Below are 24,066 nucleotides of genomic sequence, written 5' to 3'. Positions count from 1 at the left end.
ACACGTAGAATATACTGCCGGGTCTAGCTGTACATTGTCGGAGGCTTGAGGCTCTCTTCGCAGGACCTCCAGGTGGTCTGCTGCTACACTGGAACTCTGGATGCTGTAATGCTGTAATTAGCGAACTACAGAGGTGCTGAGGTCGCCGGGTATCAGCTGAAGACTCGACATCCCTCTCGTCCTGGAAAGTCTGGTCTAATTCTGGATTGGTCTCACCAATCTTCGTGGTCGAATCTCAGCTGGCGCTGCCCTCAGATGTCTGGAACCACTGCGAGACGAAAACGGAACCGACGCGGAAGTTGGCACTCGAAGTCGCCGATACTCCCTATCTAGGATTTATTTAATCCAAATACAATTCTCTCAACTCGTAGAGAGGAGAATGCTAAGCAGGACACGATCGCGGATGACGCGAAATCTTCTATTTCTCGGGCGGCAACCAAGGCTTTGGTTCGCCCCAGCCCGAGAAACGTCTTCTCTCCGCAAGATGGCGATGGCGTCTCCCTTCTTCCTCCTAATATCTATTTACTGGCCTCCCTAGCAACCAAGGAGTTATCGATATCAGCAAACAGAATAAGCTGCATAGTGAAATAAAAACGTGGATGTTGGAGTGTAAAAGAATCGAACTAAGACCAAATGAATAAAGTTTCCAAGGAATAATTCTTAGAAGACCCTGAAGTTGAAAGTATGTCGTCTATGGTAATAAGATGTGTCATATTTGTTATGCCTTGGTTGTCCTCTTTACAATCAAAACAATTAAATACATAATATTCCCTCATGGAATATACAATTAATATTACAATCATAATAAAAAAATAATAATATATAACTGTAAACAGTTGTACTGGTTACAGCGTATTAAAAGCAGGGACTCCCTCCCACCATCAACCGCCGCCGATCCTAGTGGGACACACAGGGGCAAAAACCCACGACCACCTCGGTTAATCCTCGAATTAACCTGGCGCCCGCCGGAGATTTCCTATAGAGCCACTGAAAACCACTAGGACCGCCCCGGATCTCGATCACGGGACCGCGGGTGACGGCTAATTAACATTAAAGATATATAAATTTGGCACAAATAAAACCTAAAGAAATACTGAAAACATAAATAAATTATTTAAATTAAAGTTTCAGTGTTCTGTGATCTGATGTAGTATCACAGTAACTATTACATTATTATATTAAGAATTAAATTCAGGAAATTTAATCTTGGAGGAAATCACTGGAAATTCAACAGGAAAACAGGAATTATTGCATAAACATCAATTATTAATTTAATAAAACGAATATTTTATGTAAATATTTATAATCTTTTTGAACGAAAATATTAGTAAACTGTTGTATCCCGCAAAAATACAAGATATAATATTGAATTTTATTGTCAAATGTAAAACCAACTTAGACCATACACTATCTATGGTCTAAGAAAACCAGGCTGTTTTTAGGTAACCTTACTGTGCATCATGGCTGTTTTACGATTTTAATCAATTTATTTCTTAAAAATAATTTTATAAGAAGGTTGTATCCACCGATTGTTTATATGTTTTGTATGTGTGTGTACCTTAATGCAAAATCATTCTCTCTTGACAACTACTTTCTAAATTCTTAACTTCATGACCATGCCATGGCTTTCATGTTACTTCCTCTATGATTGTTAGATTTGGCGCGCTTTGATTTCCTCTAATCGAATGGTCGTCTGCTTAGGCATTTTGTTATGATTTTGTAGCTTGTGTAAATTTTTAACCTGGTTTGTTTGAAATGCCAATGAAAAATAACCCAGTTCGTTATGCGCATACAGATGGTCATACGGACGTATGCTATTCAGAGGATGGAAAGTGAGTTGATATTTAAAAAAAAAAATATATTTTTTTTCGTTTTCAACTTTACTATTCTAACACATGTTTGGGAATAAAGAAATGTCGTCCATGATAGGATAATAAAAAATAAATTTCGTGTTTAAGTCTTAAATTGAGATATTAAACAATACACTTTAGTTAGGATTTTATCTTGATCATAGCTCTTTAGTTTAATGGGTAAATATTGGGGACAGGGGTCCATGAAAAGAAAGGCAAACAAATTTTGGAAAGTTTTTTTTTTTAAATTCTTATTTTTCACCCAATCTCTGTATTAAACTGCATTGTGATATGTCTTGTGGTAAATGTTCCTTAATGTGCATTCATTTGTATTTTAACATTAAAAATAAGGATGTTTTGTGATGCAAGGTTATATAATCACCAAAATATAATTACGGTAATTTTTAAAATATGTATAAAACCTTTTAGGAATTTTGTCACCAGGAGCAAATGTAGGACTGTTCTAGACTGTGATACCATAACAATACTGATGTCACCAAGATGGTGTTGCATATATCATTACCACCCCTACTTTCTTACAAGACAAGCATGGGTCAATGGGGGAATGTGAACACATTATATTTTACTCATTTAATTTTTTGAATATTATATTTTTCTGGTATTGTAAACTAGAATACAATCCTTCCCACTCTATTCTATTTTGTGATACAGATTTTTCATTATCAATGAAATTATGTATGTAGTCTTAACAATTTATGGCAGTATGAGGAAAATTAACAGTGTGCACTATTTATTATAAAAATTTATTTTACTGAAAAATAAAAGTTATGTGAAAAGTGGTAAATTATGAAGAATATGAGGTGCGCAAATTAATTGATACAATCCATACTAATTTGGTAGTATAAACATTTTTTATAATTGAGTTAAAAATAGTTTGAATTAAAATATTTTATTATTATTTTTATTGAATATTACATATATTCTTATTATTGAATATTTATCTGTTTGAGTTTTGCACAAAAAATACTGGACTGATCGTGATAAAACTTTTTGTGTTAAAAGCTCATGGTTAGACTTGAAAACTGGTATATATTTTATCAGGGTTGCTACAGTCAGGAAAAAACCTGGAAATGTCAGGGAATTCCATATATTAATGTGAGCTCCCATACCTACCAACACCCACTTCTACCATTATTACTATGTACCACATACATAATCTCATTTATTTATTCTATCACTATACCTAATAGCTATTTCACGATTGATGATAACTTTTTTATTATATGATGTGATGATTAAAGAAAGAAAAATCACAGTGCGATTTCTCGCACGGGGACACAAACTAGTGTCTAATAATAACAATCTTGGAGGTCTCCAACTGGCACTTTTTATTGTAGGTACTTGAATCGGCATAGAAATGTTCAGATAGAAAATGATGTCCTTTAATCGCACTCTTTAAGGTCCAATTTCCGATGTCACTTAACCATCTGCCTTAACACATGCTGTGTGGCTTCTAATTAGGACATATGTACATATTTTTGTGAATTATTTGAGAATCGCTACAACATCTATTATTTGCTACTCCCTTAGAAATCATGCTGGTTTTTAGCGCTTGGCATTTTGGTTTCCAGCATGTTAGCATTGGCGCAGTGGGGTTGTCAACACTGTGTGATGACGCAGGTACATACTGACATGCGGAAATGACGGGGATATTCGCGTGTGGCTGGGCTTGGAGGACGACGACCCCACTTCGCACTGCGTCGGACAGAACGCCCTGGCGCTTGTCCAGAAGGTACGACTCCTGCTGCCTGCTCATACATGTGGGAGATCGGGGAAGGCGCCAGCAGTGCTGATAAAGTCTTAGGGCTCAGGACACAGCCAACTGTCTGGTTAGCTGAGTGAGGTAGAGGGGCTAAGGCGGTGACTATGCTGGTCGGTGCCGAAGCTCTAATGCCCTCCCGATCAACAACAGGAAGCGATCCCTCACAGTTCTGTATATTAAAAAGCTCTGGAATGTCAAATTTAAGAGAATTGGAAGTTACTCCCACACTACCCTAATAGGGCCCATATGTGGGAGGGGAACGTGGGAATGCCGGCCGTAAGGTCGGAATAATCTGCTCCTAGAGACATCTACATCTTCTTATCATTAAGTCGTCACACCTCTGTTGTTGAAGCTTTTTTTTTTTTTGTGGTAATGGTACATCTTCAATTATTATCATTACTGTTATCCCTATACATTTTTTCATGACAGCTCTCTTGCATTTTATGTTGCCTTTCAAAATTTTTCAATAATTGTTTACTTTTGAAGAATCTCATAAATTTTCACAACTATGAGCAGATGACCTTTTTCAGCTCAAAAATAAAGTTGTGTAAATATTTGTAAAGAAAATTTGAGATAAAACATGAAATGCAAAAGAATAAATTTGCAGTAAAAGCCATAAAACAATAGCATGCACATTAGAGTGTTAAGGTAGGTAGGGGTATAATGTCAATGAATCATGGAAATGTACAGCAGAATGTTTTTTCAAGTGGTAGCCTGTTCATACATATCTAATACTTTGAACTTTAAGTTTTTAATGGAGGGTTGTTAAATAAAAAAAATTAAATTATGTGGAAGTTTTAAAATGTACAGTTATAATTTAATAAAAAAACTTTTTTTTTTGTGTTTTCTGCCAAAATTAACAAAAGAAAAGCATTACTTTATAAATTGACCAAGCTGTGCTGTGTTATAAAACTTGCTACCAGATTTAATTTGGTGCAGCCATGGTTTTCAACTTAACATAACAGAATGTCTCCGTCCTGATCTCCAAACCCAAGGTGAAGGTCAACAATCCACTCTCAGTCCAAGAGAGTGAAATTCCACAGAAAATCCTGATCACAAAAATTTTTTTAATTCCTTGAAAAACCATTCGAACCTAGCCCTCCTTGATATAATTGTGTCAAAACACACAGAAATTTAAAAAAAAAAGTATTGGAGCAAACAAAATTTAGGAGACAAATGGGAATGGTATTTAAATAAAAAGTACTTATAATATTTATTTTTTCAAAAATGCAATTGTATTTATTTTCTTGGACAAAATTCAATAACAAACTATGGCAGTAAAGTAGCATTTAAATACAAAAGCCCTTAAGTAAATTTAAAGTATTTAAAAAAAAAATCTTAAAATAGTGCCCAAACAAATTTTATAATTATGGTTAAATAACCATGTCAGTGTGTGATGAAATTATTATAAAACATTAAAAACAAACAACCATAAATGCTTACCACCTAAACCAACTAACCATACTAAAATAATATAAATATGCAAAAATAATTTTGAACAACTTTTAAACTATGAAATTAAATATTCCTTATAAAGTCACTATAAGAAAGATATAATCAAATCAATTTTTGTCTTAATAGATTATTATTGCACTGAAAACTACACAGTTTATGCATAGATTTCCCTAAAGTTTGGTAAGTTAAACCTCTTGCCATAACTTAAGTTTTTCTCTTACTTAGTCCTACCAAAATTTGTTAAATCAGTACAGTTCAAAACAATTTTCCAAGCAGTACAAGGCTTCTCATCTGACTCTGCTTGCTACTAACGTCATGTGACTCTGCTACCAGTATTTCTGTGGGCCACTCTTGAAAAACTTCAAATCTCCACAAACTTCCTTTCGCAGACACCAAAATACGTTAAACACCAGTTCAGAATCGGGGATGATCGCTAGAACCATAAAAATCAGAGTTCATGAGTATCAGCAAGTTCATGCAAGACACATAAATTTCTTTGCCCTGGGGAGGCTTAAAATAACAATCCAAATCTGAGGCCTTAATTGTGAATCCAGTGCTGAAGTTCTAGTAGAATACTGGCTCTTCCACCAGCCTGGCAGTGCGTCTGACGGTCATGGTAGCGATAGCCGTGCGTCTGATGCCTCTCGGTCACCTACAGCAACTCCTCGCTCGTGCGCCATGCACTGACTGTCCCCACACCTGGCTTCTCAGCTGCTTCTTGATGTCATCATGGCGTTCTCCGCACCTTGCACTCGTGCAGCACAAAGCACACAGTTCAATGTGTTGGCAAGCGTGGTGTTTTTACCAAAATAAAAGTTGATAACCAAACAGAAATTAAGAAATCAACCAATTTAAATTTATGGAACTTTATTTTAAAACTTAAAATAATTAAAACTAACAAACACATTTTATGATTGAAAATTAAACATTCAAAATAAGGGTAATTTGAATCTGAAAAATTACCAACTGTGTAAAAAAAATTTAATTGCTCAAAAAAAGTTACCAGGGGGACTAGTAACAACAATCACTGTGCTTGAGCCATAGTTGTTTCCTCTAGATGAGCTGTTGCTTCCTCTAGATGAGCTGTTGCTTCCTCTAGATGAGCTGTTGCTTCCTCTAGATGAGCTGATGCTTCCTCTAGACGAGCTGATGCTTCCTCTAGACGGGGCTGTTGCTTCCTCTAGACGAGCTTTTGCTTCCTCTAGACGAGCTGTTGCTTCCTCTAGACGAGATGTTGCTTACTCTAGACGAGCTGTTGCTTCCTCTAGATGAGCTGTTGCTTCCTGTAGACGAGCTGTTGCTTCCTCTAGACGAGCTGTTGCTTCCTCTAGACGAGCTGTTGCTTACTCTAGACGAGCTGTTGCTTCCTCTAGACGAGCTGTTGCTTCCTATAGATGAGCGGTTGCTTCCTCTAGATGAGCAGCACTTTATGATGACTTGGGTGACTTGCAGTTGGCGACCACTGCATTTGGCTCGGCAGTTCTCTCGTGTGTCTCCGTGTGGTGCTGAGGTAGAATACCACAGCTGACCCATGCTTGTTGGAACAGGAGACTAATCAATATGCTTTTGGAATCTGAAATTTATTGAAAATCTATTGTTACTGAAATTTTGAACTGTTTACATGAAACTGGTTCTTTCTACTTTCCTGGTGGTGCCTATATTGAACCGGGGACACCAGCTTCAGACTGATCTCTTTCATAGCTGTGTGTGCTAGACATTTGAGTGGATGGTAAACACCTGCTGGTTTTTGTGGTTCCCAATGACGTCACTTTGCAGTGGATCGCTCAGGCGGTCAGCTTAGAGATGCTGCAGATTGCTCTCCTGCGCGGGCAGTATCTCATTGCTGTCTTCTTTGCCCTAGACATCGGGGTTTGGATGCCTCCTTAATAACCTTAAATGGGCATTAATTTATCTTTAATTAATAAAGTGCTCTTAAAAGTATTTAAATAAAAAAATAAAAGTCTTTAAATTTAAAAAATAATCCTTAAAAACTCCTTAATAAAGACAAATTCTGTTAAATATTTGAACAGCCAAATTTCCAACACAATTATACTTTTAATATTCCTATCTATTCAAGTGATCTCTATGAAATGAAAAGTAGTGTTAAATGTTGGTTTACTTTCAAGTGTTTAGTTTTTTTATAGTTAAATATATTGTTTTCTAAATATATGATTAAATAGAAAATGGTGCAAAAATTATTCATATTTATCTTTTATTGCAAAGAAAACAGTTTTTGGATAGCTTATATTTGATGTGAAATCAGTAAGAAAGGTCCCAGAACTAAATCAGTCTACAAGAAACCATCCTGTATGTTAGAAGTATATTGCAACGATTGTAGTTAATTGTGATAAATGTTATTGAAGGATAAGTGAACTTGAATAGATGTTCTACTACACTCTACTGAAGAATTCCATGTTAATTCATGAAGAATTTTAATATATTTCATAGATTGTAATAAGTTAATAGAACATTTGAATCATCACATGAATTCTTAAGAAACCAGAATATTGCTTCAATTTTATAGTTCATGGCAAGAGATGATATAAATTACCATGGGCGTAGATCCCGGGGGGGCCCAGGCCCCCCCTTGAATTAATGGGCCCCTCCTTGGGGGGGCCCACTTCGTGATTTTAAAGTTAATGGTGTACACAACATATATATATATATATATATATATATATATATATATATATATATATATATATATATATATATATATATATATATATATATATATATATATATATATATATATATATATATATATATATATATATATATATATATATATATATATATCAGATTATTATTTACAACGACGACAGACACTTTGACATGCTTTACATTCCTACCTTCGAGTTCCGTAGTTATTTTCCCCTACCCCTTCTGCGAAAGCCATGGTATGGAGTTTTCCAGTGAGAACTTTGAAACCCTTAATTCCTAGAAACCGTTCATTCCAAAGGACGAAGCTAGGGTAGGGTTCCGTTAGCATTTCCTCCACATTGTTACCCACACTACCTTGTCCTCTGAAACGACAGTATTAAAGGTTTCAGGTAGGTAGTCTGTTTTTAAAGTGGTTTTGCTCTCGTGTGCGCCAGTCTTCTGCTTTCTTGGCAAACATCAACATGGATAAGTTCGTGACGCGGAAGAAACGGAAAACAGAATCAGATTCTCACCTGGTAAGCTTGATTGTTTTATAAGTAGTGACTATTATTTAGGTAATATATTTTATTTAAGTGATTATGTAACATTATTTTTTCCAGTAAATAAAAAACTTAATACTTTAACAGTAATTATAGCAGAATTTAGTTTATTTACGAACTGAAACTTATATACCATTTTCTGGACTTTTTTAGCTCATCTCCATTCTGTAAGGCTAGCTGCTCTGTATGTTGAATGTTTATATACAGGGAATAATTTTTTTCCTCGTCAATATGGAATTGAAAATCACTCCCTTTTTATTATCAAACAATAATTTTCACAATTCATGGCCGATAATCACTTTATAACATTTGTTATTTGATAACTGCAACACTGCATGAGTAAACAGAAGTAAGAGTGAGAAATAAGTATTTAAACGTTACACAACCGTATTTAAGTTAATAAGGAAGCAAATGCGTCTTTTTAATAACTAATCAAGCTGCATATTTTAACTAAATAATTCACTGCCAAAATACTGATTATACTTAATATAAGCCGAGAAATGAATGTGGTTCAATTAGCTGTAGGATAAATTTCATAGTTCTATCTCCGATAGTTTTCATTTGTGTCATTAAGTTTTTTTCTTTTTTACCTGGTTGATGCCTTTACTAAATAAAATAGTCTTTAAGGGTTTTAATATGATTCAATCGTTCATTTGATGTTGATCCGTTTATTAGCTTTGGCGCTTTGGGTTTTTAGGGCGCATCAAAAACTGTGAACAAAGAATTTCACGAACAGCATTTGAATCGCAGTAATAATTATGTGATGTGGCATAAAAAACCCGACAAAATGCGAGTCGAACTCGCGCACGAAGGGTTCCGTACCATTATCTATAAAATCGGCAAAAAAAATCATGTCTTTTGTATGGGAGCTCCACTTAAATATTTATTTTATTCTGTTTTAGTATTTCTTGTTATAGCGGCAACAGAAATACATCATTTGTGAAATTTTATTCTGTTTTCACGTTTGTTGTATGGGAACCCCCCTTAAATATTTGTTTTATTTTAATTGAATCATTTATTTTTAAAGTGGATATATAACTAAATATTCTGTGAATATTTCAAGCGTCTACCTGTTGCCATTTTCAATATCGAGCAAACGTAAAAATAAAGTGTATAACATACGAGCTTATCATCCAGAGAAGACTTGTTTCGGTTGACCTCTAGCGCAAAATTCTTAAACCACAGAATTCACTGGCCCCCCCTGGAAATCCTACAGATTTGCGCCCATGTAAATTACTATCCTACAAGTGAACTAAGTGAAATACAACTATAACATTAAGATCAGTGGCACAGTTTAGAAGAATAACTGAAACATTCAGCACATTAGTTAAGAATGAGTCCGCTACGTCAACCAAAGGAAGGAAAGAAGCGACTTCATGTGACCATCCTGAGATCCATCTAGAACCGAATCCAACCTCAGTCCCCATTCATTGAGTCACCAGCCGTAACACCAGGAACCAGATTAGGATCGTGGTTCGTGATGAGTGCTAATTGCCGCTGGAAGATATACCGTAATCAATTATTATTCAGGAGCTTTGAATAGTTTTGTTCTATATCACAACGCTAAAGGTACTGTTCATTTTTTAAATGTTATATTGCACTACTGTCCTGATGGCCAAGCTAAATTAAATTCATTTTTTAAATTTCTAATGACTCTGTAATTTATTAACTTCTTGGTTGAATCAAATCATTTTGATTCTAATAATTGCCAACTGATTAAACTTGTTCACATGAATTTGAGAATTTAGACGCAGAAGTCCTGCTCTTTAAGCATTGAACTAAGTCAGAGCATGCAATTATATTTATTTTCATATACACGTTTCAGAATATTTGAGATTAGCAATTAAAGAATTATGTATTTGCGATTGTATTTTTGGTACTGACAGAATCGTGCAACATTTGGAATCATTAGTATTTCTGAAATAAGCTGTATCTATTTACAACTTAATAAGTTTTATCTGTTAAAAATTATTTTGTGAACCATTGAATGGAAATACATTGTTTATGAAATAACACTATAAATGCATAAATAGTGTAGCATCTTAACTATTTAAGATATTTTTTCATGTTTCTTTAAACTTATGTGTGATAATCCTCAGAGTTAATTACGGAAGTTGATTTTATCTTTTTCTTAGGAATACACACTTTAGTTTGTAGCATTACAGTATACAAGCCTTTTCTACTATTAAAAGTGTTACTAAGAATGGGTTAGGTTGCCAGTATATTTTATTCTGAATTTATAATATTCAATAATCATGTTTCTTCTGTTATCCTTTCAACTTTGTTTTGCTAGGTACTTATATTTACCTAATATTATGTGTAATGAGTATTTCTATTATTTATTTAAATTTAAATATTGCACTATAATTATGTATTACGTTTTTATTAGAATGCAGATGTTGCATAATGATTCTAGAACAATGGATTTGGTGTGGGATGTATTAGAGAGAGGCATAAGAGGCCTGTAAGTGCGAGGGAGAACGAAACAGTGATTCCTCGGTAACAGAGACAAAAGCTGGGATTCCCCACTGGTCGTGGGAACTAAGTGATAACTACTGTCTCACGATGTGGGAGAGAGAGAGAGAGAGAGATAGAATGTAAAGTCCCTGGCTCTGTGTGTAGAAAACTGTTTTCAAGGTGTGTCGTGTATTCTTATTGGCTTGTGATGTGTAGTGTGAATGAAGTGGGTGTGTGATTGGTCGGTGAGGGCATGTGACTTCTCCTTCCTGCGTGAAGGACACAGTGCCATGATCTCACCAGTCGTCTGTCGATCGCTGCGCGAGGAGGGCGCGTTTGGTGGGGTGCGGGATTTTGGGTACTTACCATAAAAGGTTACTGTAAGACTTAATCTACGTTTGTTTTATTTAATTTTCATCGCCCGAGCTGCGAGCATGTTTTGACAGGCGGATAGACGTGTTGAATGAGTGAACAAAATATTGAAAGTGATTGGATTCAGTTGTTTCGTCTTTCGGACAATAAAACTCTCAAATGAAAAAGGAAGAAAATCTTTTTATTTCATTAAACAAACTGTAACATATGGCGCCCAACATGGGGCGGGCACAAATTTTTACACGACCCTGAGATTGAGACGGATATTTCGGCAGTGAAGAATAACTATAAACATTCTTGAAACAGTTCGTGACTACGTTAACCTTAAAGGAGGAAAATTTACGACAAATATGGAAGAGTTTATAAGAAAATGGCGGATAAGTGCATCCAGAACTGTCGGCGTAGCTGAGCGGCGAATGTGGCTTTCTCTGCGGCGAGAGTTGACGGGCTGTTTCAGCGAGTGAAGAGTTCCAGAGAAACTGCGGAAAGCGGTACATCGAGGGACAGAGTGAATCAAGGCACCGTGGGACTTCAGGGCTGTCTCATCACGGGATTTCAGGACCAAGCTTCGCGGGATGAATCGCCGAAAATAGCAAGTGGAAGAATGGAACGAAATTATTTGTTTTTATTTGTTTGTCTTTTGTTTTGAGCATTGAACCATTATTTGTGTTAAAATTTTTGTACTTTGTATATTTCATTATGGATAATGATAGTAACAGTAGTAATGAAACCGATTTTGTAGGTTTTGCGGAAAATGTAGAAATTTCCGAACAGTTCAATCCAAATTTGGAAATAAGTTTAATTGAACAGAATTTTTCATGTCACCAGGAAATACCTGGAAACAGGGAACGTCCTGCCGAACATGGTCAAATTTGACGTCGTCCGGGCCTGCGGGCCCTTTGAGCCCGATATGCCACCGCCCAAACGCCACCATCTGTTCAAACCTCCCGCTTGTGCGTGCGTGTGTGCGTGTGTTGCTAGCCCGTCAAGAGGGCACTTAGCTGCAGTGCGCCGCACCCCTAAAATATATTAATAAATATTGTAATCCTTTTTCTTTTTGCCCCTAAATAGTGTCACGATGGCTATGCATGCTTTTATTTAACTAATTCATGATGTTTTGTTATTTAATAAGTGCAAGCACGAACAAGGACGCTCCCTAGCGGGCAACGGAGGAACTAGCATGCAACTCATTTAAACCATTTTTATTCATATAAGTAATTATTACAGACGGTCTGGACATGGAAGTAATGTACTAATTTTTGTAAAAGGATTTATGTATTTTTCAATAGTAACCCGGGGCACGCCACAGCTAAGTTGTAACGGTAATTGTGTTCGGCACGAAGGGCGCCATGTTGCCTCCCGCAAGCCATGAGCTCATCCCAGTCTCCTTCTACAGCCGGCCGAGAGCGCACGTCTCTGCAGACACCCTGAGGACATCATCGTTGTTTCACCGAGTAGTAGTTCTGTAAATTAATTTATCCAAATAGTTTTCTTTTCATCCTCGGGGCCTCTCTCGGTCGGAGAGACTGCATAATTAATAATTATTTACTCTCCGGAGTTTTCTCTCATCTGTGTAGTAAGTAACGGCTTGAGGCGGCCACGTGCGTGGTCCGCATCCTCATCTAATCTGATTCGTGCCTCGGGCGTTTATAGCTTTATCAACGGAGGATCGTGTAAGGACGTGTACCGTGAGTAAAATAAAAACCAATTAACTGAGTTACGTGTTTAGTGTTCGGAGGGCCACGTGGGTCCTTAACCTGGTCAGCGGCGTGTGGGACGCCCTAAGAGCCCACTGCGATAATTAGGAGCGTGCCCGACGCTGAGAGCGGGCTTAGTTAGGGACACGAGCTGCGTAAAAAATCAGGAGGGCTAATATCTCGCCGCACACGGGCCACGTAACGCCCTGAGTTAGAGTTTTTCAGCCGGGTCCACGTGCCCACTCACGTGGTGGCGCCCATTAATTTCTGCCGATATTCCCACCTCAAAACCGGTACGCCCTCAAATTATTGAACAAACTGTAACTAATAGCCCAATTGAGAATATGGGGGTGGGGTTAGATATGTTGCAGAAATTAATGGAAATGTTGCAGGAAATGAAACACAACAGTCAGGAAATGAAACAAAACAGTCAGGAAATGAAACAGGGACAACAGGAATTAAAACAAGAAATGTCACAGATACAACATAACCTCACACAAAAAATCGAACATGGTCAAAGGGAAATTAGGCAGGAAATTTCACAGGTTAAAGATGAAATCCTTAAACAGGTACAGCAGAAATTAGTGAATACAGAGGCTAAACTATGCAAAGTACAAACTGAAGCAAACAAAAAAATTCACAATTGTAAACAAAGGGTTGAAGTATGTGAGTCAGGAATTGAAAAGATGCAGACCGGTCTTGATCAATGTAGTAGTAATGTAGGCATTTTGAAAGAAAACGTAACTATAGTTAGGCAAGATGTACAAGAAAATAAAAACATACTTTTAGGTCTACAGGAAAATTTGGAACAGATTCAGGTAGAAATGGCTAGAAACCATAATGAGATTGAGAACCTTCATATTCAGGTGAATGAAAACATTAGAAACATACAGATTCAGGAGAGGCAAATCCAGGAAGTACAGGGGAATTTAGAACTCAATGTAGAAAGGGTACTTTCTGAAAATGTAAATATAGGAAACAAATTCGAAAAATTTTGAGACGAAGTAGGCCAAGAATGTTTGAAGAAAGTTGAAGAAAAATTGTCTAGAATTTGATACCATACTAAGGGCACCATTCGTAGATCAGTCCTCACTGTTGATGAAATTAACACATTTGAGAAGGCTGTTCCTAAGTTTTATGGGGATAATAGGGGAGCTACCCCCATACAGTTCATTACTAAATGTGATAAGGTATTCCATTATCTTAAAGGATCTTATGAACAACAAGTAGAACTGTTTGTAACAAAATTGGCAGGTGATGCATTACAGTGGGGGATGCATAAGGAAAGCGAATGGAAAATTTTTGCAGAGGCCAAGCAAGCATTCCTTGATAAATATTGGGGAATTTATGTACGGGATAATTTCTTACAATATTTGTTTTCAGGCAAACACAGGGGAAGAGATGGCTCCATGGCCAATTATGTTCATTGACTATACAGTCAGGCTAGATACCTCAGTAATCCTATAACAGATGAACGGTTTATTTCTCATGATGTACATCATTTCAATCAACATGTACAAAACTGCATTCTAGGACTAAGAGCACAAAGTGTGGAGGAGGTAGTGGCACTGCTCGAGACTCTCGATCGACGAGATGAACGAGAGGAGGGACTCGGGGGCAGGGACCCAGAGTACCAAGGCAGGCCACCGGGACCACCCATGGAAAGGATCCACCAGCCAGGCAACCAGCAGCAGGCTCCACGACACGGACAGCAAGATAATGCACAGGGCCAGGAAAGGGTACCCAGATGGAGACGAGAGCAGCAGCAAGAAGGGAGAGCGCCAGAGGGGCAGAGACAACCACAGCAACAGGAGAGGCGAGACCATAGAAATTTAAACCAATAGGGTGGGAGAATCAAGCCTCAGTTCCCCTACAAAAAAAAAGAACAAGGGGCAGTATCGCAATGCTAGGTTTTGCAAAATTGTTGTAATAAAATTACTTCACATGATAAAGATGATTTATTGCAAGATGCAGAGCAACCTAATAAAATTATACCGGGCAAAATAGGAACATGTCCATATGTGTTGGGTGAAATAAGTGGTATCAAAACACCAGTAAAAATGTTGATTGACACCGGCAGTGAAGTAACTGCAATGTCTGAGGAATTTTTTAACTCGTTAGGAAATAAAATCACTAAGTCTTTAGCAGTGTTACCAGTATCTAATGTTACCATAGTAAGTGCAACCAGGGTGAGAAATAAAAATGTGAAAAAACAGGTCCTATTAGTAGTAAAGTTGGGTGAGGTTGTCATGTGGATTGTTTTCCTTATAGTAAAAGGGTTAAGTGAAAGGTAATTTTGGGAGCTGATTGGCTACAAGGAAATGAAACTGTTATTGATTATTCACGGCAATGTTTATATTTAATGGAAACTAAAATCATTTTTAAGACCGATGGGAAAACACATTCATTTCAGTTACAATTGTTAAAGGGAGAAATGTGTTCAAATGAACTAGAATTGGAATGTAATTTTTTGGAAAAAGCATATATTACAGAAACTGAGGTTGATCAAATTTTGCTTCAAGGGGGTACGAATCAGCAACAGGCTGAATTAAGGCAGATTTTACAGAAACAACATAAGGCATTTGCTAATTTCCCAGGTTTAAACAGTAAATATGAATGTGAACTAAAATTGAGGGAACATAAACCTTTTGTGCAGAGGCCTTACCCAGTGGCTTATAATTTGAGACCTGCAGTAGAAAATGAGATACAGAACATGATAATTATGGATATTATTGAAAGGGATAGCTTTGAATATTGAAATCCCATGGTGGTTGTAAAAAAGAAAAATGGGGGGGTTAGGTTATGTTTGTTAGATTTATTATTCATTGTCAGATACAAAGAATTTCCACATACACTTACTAACACAACACACCAGCATGACCAACTGTTCCATAAAAAAACGTCAACAGTATATCCATCTTTACCAAAGATAATTCCACATCTTAACACTCCCTCTCAATTACAAGTCTTATCTATTCAGTAGTGAATGACTATAAAACAGACTTGTAATTGGATTATGTATTATTTATCTTCAAGCACAGTTTGTTCCTAACCTCACAGAACTTGGTTGGTCTCAGTTGCTTGATAAACATATCTGCAATATTTGAATTTGAATCTACATACACAACATTCAAAACCTTCTTAGCAACAATGTCCTTAATGAAATGAAATTTGATGTCAATATGTTTTGACCTTTTAGTGTTTTCATAGTTTCGCATCATATGTATTGCCCCTTGGTTATCTACAAGCAAATGACCTTTTATGTCGTTTTCATGACCGACAAACTCGGACAAGAGTCCCTTTAAGTAGAGGAGTTCAGCAGCTGCTGTACTTCCTGCTGCATATTCTGCTTCAGCCGAGCTCAACGCTACTGCCTGCTGTTTTTTTGCACTCCATGACACTAGATTTCCGCAGTGAAACGAAGCCATCTCACTCATGCTCTTTCGATCCATCCGGTCACCTCCCCAATCTGCATCTGCATAGACTATAACCTTGTTATGCTCTTCTGGATGTTTTCCGTACACCAAGCTAATATCCATTGTTCCTTTTAAGTAGCGAAGCACCCTCTTTGCAGCATTCCATACAGGTCTTGTTGGACAGTCCAAAACCGGCTTAGATATGATGTTGCGAATGTTATGTCTGGTCTGGTGGTTTGGGAGAGGTATGTTAAGCTACCTACCAGTTCTCTGAATGGAACATTTACAACTACAGTTGTGTCTCTGACTTCAATTCTTTCTTCTATTGGCGTAAGACAGGTCTTTCATTCTTCAATATTAAATCTCTCTAGCATCTTCTTGATAAGTTTACGCTGACACAATTCAACTCTGGTACCGACCCACCTTACTTCTGTTCCTACAAAACATTGCATACTCCCCACGTCTTTTGCACCAAACTCGTCTATGAGCCGTTTTGACAGTCCTTCTGTTGTTGACCCCTCACCTATGAGTAGAATGTCGTCTACCCATATTACCAATCATACACTCTTTCCAATATATAAACACACAGCTACTTTGGATCTGCTTAAACTATTCTCTTCTGTAAACTGATTAAATCTCTGGTTCCAACAACACGGTGCTTCTTTAAGTCTGTATAGGGCACGTTGGAGTATCAGTACCTTACTTTCTCCTTCTACTCCCTCTGGTTGTACGATATACACATCTTCATCGAGCGTACCATTTAGGAATGCAGTTGGTATATCCATTTGTTTAACTGTCCAATCCTTCTGTAGAGCGTACGACATTGCAAGTCTAATTGTAGGCATTTTTGCAACTGGTGCATACAAAAGTCCTTTGCTGTCTCCCTGTAAGTCCCTTTGGAAACCTTTTGCCACTAGTCAAGCCTTCTTTGTTCCATCTGGTTTTGTATTGAAAACCCATCTTGTCTCGATTGGATTAACGTTTACTGGTAGCTCTGCTTCGACCCAAGTCTGGAACTTTTTATGTGCATCCAATTCTTTCTCTATTGCCTTTCTCCACTCATCACTCCTGTGCACTGCTTCTTCATAATTCTGAGGATCACTGTCTGACATCAAGCAGTATGCCACATATAGTTCATAGTTTTCTAGATGTTTAGGTTTCTTCACTTTCCTCTTCAATTCCAATGTTGGTTCTTCTTTCTCTTCAAACCCTCGGAACATTTCGTTTTCTACTTCATCTGATGTTGTCTCTTGGTTACTGCACATATTCTTCTTTTTTTCATTCTCTTCATCTAATCTCAAATGTTGGGTATCTGCTTTTTGCTCATCTTTGAATACTATGTCGGTTTCATCAAAGGTCACATCTCTTGATATGTCCTGGTCCCACACTCTGTACCCATTAGGCGCATATCCTACCATTCTGCTTGAAGTAGCCTTGGTATCCAATTTATCTCTTTTTGGCAGTTTGATCATCCAGGCTTTGGCTGCGAAGACCTTCAGTTTTGACAGATCATTTTTACCCAAGTATATGTCTGCTGGAATATTTCCTCCTAGAGCAGCTGTGGGTGACCGATTCAGCTGATACGCAGCTGTGCGAATCACTTCACCCCACAAGAGTTTTAGCAATCCTGTTTCAGCAAACATGGTCCTAACCTTATCCATCAAGGTCCTGTTCATTCTTTCACTAGTGCCATTCATCTGTGGTGAGTACGGTGCGGTATATTCTAATGTAACACCCTTCTCAGCACAGAATGCCTTCAGTTTCCCAGACATAAATTCTCCTCCATTGTCACATCTCACTCTAGCAGTGCAGTTTGTTCCAAAGCGAGATTCTAGGTGTCTAACGTAACTTATCACATTTTCTGCAGCTTCTGCCTTTGTCTTGAGTAAATAAACTACACAAAAATGTGAGAAATCGTCAGTTATGGTCTGATAATACTGTTCACCGTTTATAGTTTGTGTGGACATTGGCCCTCCAATATCTGGGTGCAGAAGCTCTCCAATGTGGGAGGATTTTGGTGAAAAGCTCTTATGGAAATGTTGTCTATTAGCTTTTCCTTGGCTGCATGCATCACAAACCTTACTTGATGTGGGTAATCCCATTTGTTTCAAACCCTTATGGTTTAAATGTCCAAGTCTCTTATGCCACAGATCACCTTCCTCTGCTACTGAGCACACACCCTCTATGGGCCTACACGGTGAGAACTTAGCAACATATAGTTTTCCCAGTGTACCACACTCCAATATCAGCCCATTGTTGTCCATTATCTCTGCCCTATTAGCCTTGAAAATTACTTGCTTACCAGAACATACCACCTTCTTGACAGACAATAGATTTAGCTTAAGGTTGGGTACAATGAGTGCTTCTAATTTTATTTTCTGTTCATCATTCCGGAGCCTAACTATCCCTTTCTGTTTTGCTATTAACTCTTCACCATTTGCCACCCTTATTCTGACAGGTATCTCCAGGTCTTCCACATCTGTCATAAAGTCTTTTATATCACAAGTGACCAAATGGTCTGTGCACCCAGTCAAGGACAAACCTTATCTCTTGTAGCTCACCTCCTTGACCAACACACACTGACTCTTCTGTTCCTGCAGTTGCGATAAATGTAACCTCACTTTGGTCATTGCAGGTGTAACTTGTGTTATATCCATATCCAGAAGCACGAATGTTTTTTTTTGCTTTGCCCTCTCGAGCTCCTGCCAGACCAGTCATTGTTCCCTTCTCTACCTGAGCGATTAGTTCTTACCTTAGGACAGTCTGCAATCAGATGCCTAGGGTCACCACACCCATAACATTTTCTTGTTGGCCTGTTTCCTGCAACAAATGAAGTGTTTTCCACACGCTCCACATCTGTTTGTATGTGATTTTGTTTCAATTCTGCATCCAAAAGTCTTGACTTGACAAAGTCCAAGGTTAGATCTGTGTCTAATGTTTTTAACACTGTGATTATGTTGTCATAGCGTTCAGGTAGGGTTAGGAGCAAATGGCAAACTTTATCATCCTGTTCCATTTTCGATCCCATTGCCTCGAGATCGTATACCAGGTCATCAAATTTATTGAAGTGTTCCTGTAAAGTTGTTGTGCACTTCAGAGTCAGTAGTTTCTTTCGCACTAGTAACTTCGAAATCGCACTCTTCCTTTCAAAAACACTGCTCAAAGCTTTGAGCATATCCCTAGCCGACACTGCTTCCCGCACATATTCTATGTGGCGATCTGTAATACAATTGATAATAATGTTTCTTGCTTTCCTATCTTCTAATTTCGCCTTTTTCAACTCTTCTCCTGTCAAATCTTCTAGCTTCTCTCTTCCATCCACAACCCGTCGAACCTCTTTTTCGTCTAGTAGCAGCAACACACGAAATTTCCAATTTTTAAAGTTTGTATCTGATAGTTGTGGATACTGTGTCGACAAACTCGTAGCCATGATTGCACAAATCAAACTTGCCAAGATTATCTTGCTACCATGGTACACTATTTCATTCCTGTATGTTACTATCTCGTTATTTCACTGTACACATATTTGCCTGAACACTGTGGCACTTCTTCTGGGCCCATAACCTGTTAGATTTATTATATTCATTGTCAGATACAAAGAATTTCCACATACACTTACTAACACAACACACCAGCATAATTAACTGTTCCATAAAAAAACGTCAACAGTATATCCAACTTTACCAAAGATAATTCCACATCTTAACAATGTTTAGATGCTCAGAAATTAAACCAAATATTAATACCAGATAGGGAATCACCAGCACCTATGAAAGAATTGTTGAGGGTTTTAAATATTTTTCAAAAATTGGTTTAGTTGCATCATATTGGCAAAAACCATTGGTTAAAGATTCAAGAGCTTGTACAGCCTTTTTGTATCAAGGGAAAACCTATTGTTTCAAAAGACTGCCTTTTGGGTTAAATGTTTCTGTGAGTCATTTTATTCGAGGATTGGAAGAAGTTTTAGGGCAGGAAGTACTGGAATTAGTAACGATTTATGTGGACAATATCCTAATTGCTACCAAAACTTTTAAAGAACACATTCATGTCACACAGTTAGTTCTTGAAAAACTACAGGAAGGGGGTGTGACAGCTAACTTGAAGAAATCTGAATTCATGAAAGATGAAATTACCTTTTTAGGAAATGTTATAAATGCCCAAGGAGTTCACATTGATCCAGATAAGCTAGAATCAGTAAGAATCTACCCTTCACCTGAATACCGCAAACAATTAGAGAGGCTCATAGGTTTTTTCAATTTTTTTCGTAAATACATGCCAGGTTTCAGTCATATTTGTGGGCCGTTAAGAAAACTGCTTCAGAAAGGTCAGTGCTGGGAGTGGGGTGAAGCTCAGGATCAGGCATTAGAAAGTCTTAAACAGGAATTGGAGAGGGAGATTTTGTTATATCATCCTAAATTAGATGAAAAATTTTACGTTTCATGTGATGCATCTAATGAAGCAGTAGGTGCCATGCTTTTTCAGATAAATCAGGATGGGGAACAGATTCCAATCAGTTTTGCCAGCAGGGCTTTAAATGCAGCTGAAGTAAACTATACGACGACAGAGAAGGAACTTTTGAGTATAGTATTCGCTGTTTCAAAATTTTGCATGTATATTTATGGAAGGGAAACCACAGTACTTACAGATCATAAGGCCTTATGCCACATGAGCTCGTGTAAACGATTACATGGAAGGATTACCAGATGGATCCTAGCATTGGAAGAATATAATATGAACATTCCACATATCCCAGGCAAAGAACAAGTAGTTGCTGATGCATTATCCCGGGTAATTACAGATTCACAATCTGCGCGAGTAAAAGAATTTCAAATTCGCAGTTTAAGTAAACAAATAAAAGAAATAGAGGCTGGTATAGAGGAATTTTCTGAGAAATTGGCTGAAGAGATAAACAAAGATGCCAGATTACAAATGGTGATACAAGATGTTGTTGTGCCACTCGTTGTGGCGACACTTGTTGTAAGCAGGGGGTTGATCGGTCGGCTTTGAGGTGGAAGATTAGTGGGCGCCACCACGTGGTGCGGCACGTGGACCCGGTGAGACTCCTAACTCAGGGCGTGACGTCGCCCATGTGAGACATGATATTCCCCCTTGAAAACATCTAGCACTAATTCCTGCCCGCTCTCAGCGTCGGGCACGCTTTTACCTACGCAGTGGGCTCTCAGGCGTCCCACACGCCGTCACACTCCACGTGGTCACACAGATGGAAAATAAAAGAATAATACGTTAAATTCGCACGCCTGATTTATTCCGCTAATTCAGCTCACACACGTACACGGTTGAAACTGTACAAAGCGCCCGCGGCACGAATCGGTTTAGGGGTGATGAGCCACCACGTGGTCACATATTAAATTATGTAGTACGAGGAAAAAGACCGAGACTGGCCGTAAACTAATTAATGAAGCAGTCCCCCGACCGAGAGTAGCTCCGAGGACTAAAAGAAAGTGATTGAGACGAAATTAAAGTTAACAGAATTACTTGACAGAGAAAACAAGCGGTGAGGTCCCCGGAGTGCTGATGCGTCTGCTCTCGGTCGTTGATGGCGGAAGACTGGGGATGAGATCATGGCTCGCTCGACTAACATGGCGCCCTCCCGCCGAAACAATTGCCGTTAAAAGATATTTGCGAATTCGTGCCACGGGAAACTAAATTAGCATGACAAGAATGCCTTAAAAATTATGTGACAATTTTTGAATAGAGAGAAAAGATTGTACAAATTATAATTATTAAGATTTAAATTTAATTATTGTCTGGCTTCGGGTTTCCTCGTGAATGTCCGGAAAAGCTATGATATTTTAATACATTATTTTAAAATAAAAGTACATAAAACCCTCCCGGCCGATCTGCCGTCACGTTGCACTTAGGGAATATAAAAAAAAACAACACAATTATACATACTTATGTTTTTAGGGGTGCGGTGCACTGGCTCGACAGTGCCCTCTTGCCGGGCGAGCACACACGCATGCACACGTACGCACGGGTAGGCGGGAGGTTTGAATGGAGGGTGGGTGGTGTTTGGGCGGTGGCATATCGGACTTAAAAGGGGCCGCAGGCCCGGACGATGTCAAAGAGTTAGAATCCCTAGATTGTAGAGAGATAATAATGGAAAAGTTTGTCATTCAAGATGGTCATTTGTTTCAAAATGTAAGTAATGATATTCCTAAGTGGGTACTCTGTGTTCTGAATAATTTAAGAAATGAAATATGTGCATTGATGCATAATGAGTGTGGTCATTTTGGTGTGACTAAAACTGTTAAATATATTCAAGGGTTTTGTATGTTTAAAGATATGTATAGGACAGTGTCTATGTGTATTAAATCATGTTTATTGTGTGCACAAACTAAGATAATGAATCAAAAATGTCAAGGTTTGATGGGTAATGTTTTGGCAAGCAAGCCATTAGAAGTGGTGTGTGTTGATTTGTTTGGACCTTTGCCTAAAGGAAGAGGTGGTGTGAAGTATATTTTGGTTGTGTTAGATGTTTTTTCTAAGTATGTAAAGTTGTATCCTATCAAAAGGGCTACCTCTCAAGTAGTTACTGAGAAAGTAATGGACATATATGTAAAAGAGGTAGGCCTTCCAGAAAAAATAATTTCTGACAATGGACCACAATTTCGGAGTGAGCAATGGAAAACATTGTCTAATATTTTAGGTATTGAGTTAGGGTACACTGCGGTATACCATCCAGCTGCTAACCCTGCAGAGAGGGTGATGAGGGAGTTGGGACAATTGTTTAGAGTATATTGTAACAAAAACCATAGCCATTGGGCAATTGTCGTAAGTCAGGTGGAAAAACTGCTAAATAATTGCTGGCATGAGAGTACAGGGTTCACACCTGTTGAATTGATGTTACAGGTTTCGCCAACCACAAGGTTGCAAAAAATAATTAATTTTCCTGATAGTGATGAAATGCAGTTAAAAGACAAGTTAAAAAATGCTAGAAAGAAGCTTGTGTATAAAGCAAGTGTACGAAAGAGGAAATTTGATAAAAATGTTAAGCAAATTAATTTTAAAGAGGGTGATGAAGTTTTGATTGCTTCACATAAGTTATCTTCGCTGATCGCTAATAAGATTCATAAGTTTTTCAAACTATATGATGGACAATATAAAGTGGAGGCCATTGTAGGCCATAATGTGTACAGAGTAAATCATACCAATGGGCATATTTCATTGCTGAGACCATGGAAAGTTAAGTGAGGAATGTAAAGCTTAAAGTTTGATGTGTAATGGCAAGTGCTGTGTATATTGGTGTATGTATAATTTTTTGTTTTAAATTTGGTAATAGGTTAGCCGAGCTGACTAGCAGCCAAAAGGGTAGTTCGGCTAGCTCGGGAGTCAGGATTGATTAAATGGTGTGTAGTATGTAAAAAGAAAAAAAGTTATAAATATTGGATGATGATATTTTTTTGTAAGTATTAGAATAGTAAGGTTAAGTATAAAGAAGAAACATGAGTTATGTCACCTAATGAAAATGTAACACATACATATGGATTTAGGTTGTTTATATTTTTTATGAAACTGGGAAATTTAAATTTACACTTAAAAAAGTAAAGTCAAATATATAATAAATATGGTTGGCAAGGTATGGTATTGAGAAATGTTTAAAAGCTTTACACATAAAATTTTATGAATTCTTGTGAATAATGTTTTTCATAAATTATAATGTGATAAATTTAAATCATTAACAGAGTTTTTGTGTCTGATAGTAAAGGTGTAAAGTCTAAGATTATAGGCTGTAGTTGTTGTCTTGTAATAACAGAATGATACATTCGAATGTTGAAATGTTTCTATGTCAATGTTGAGCACTGGAGAGTA

General features: G+C 37.5%; 1 protein-coding gene across 8 annotated transcripts in view; it reads left to right on the top strand.

Annotated features, from left to right (window-relative positions):
- The first annotated feature begins 1,532 nt into the window (after positions 1–1,532).
- LOC134535754 (WD repeat and HMG-box DNA-binding protein 1) overlaps positions 1,533–24,066 on the top strand; it is a 291,056-nt gene continuing 268,522 nt past the window's right edge. For 2 of the 8 annotated variants that reach the window (XM_063374990.1, XM_063374987.1), the window contains exon 1: positions 1,705–1,832. In XM_063374990.1, coding sequence (XP_063231060.1) covers positions 1,812–1,832 — 21 coding nt within the window. In that variant the 5' untranslated portion in view covers positions 1,705–1,811. Of the gene's footprint in view, positions 1,833–3,491; positions 3,604–24,066 lie in introns of all 8 variants that reach the window. The other 6 variants (XM_063374985.1, XM_063374992.1, XM_063374991.1 and 3 more) reach the window with 6 other exon arrangements.

This window comes from Bacillus rossius, chromosome 10, assembly GCF_032445375.1.
Source record: "Bacillus rossius redtenbacheri isolate Brsri chromosome 10, Brsri_v3, whole genome shotgun sequence".
Lineage (NCBI taxonomy): Eukaryota > Metazoa > Arthropoda > Insecta > Phasmatodea > Bacillidae > Bacillus > Bacillus rossius.
The sequence above is the reverse complement of the archived record's forward strand: the minus strand, read 5'-3'. Positions and strand labels throughout refer to the sequence as shown.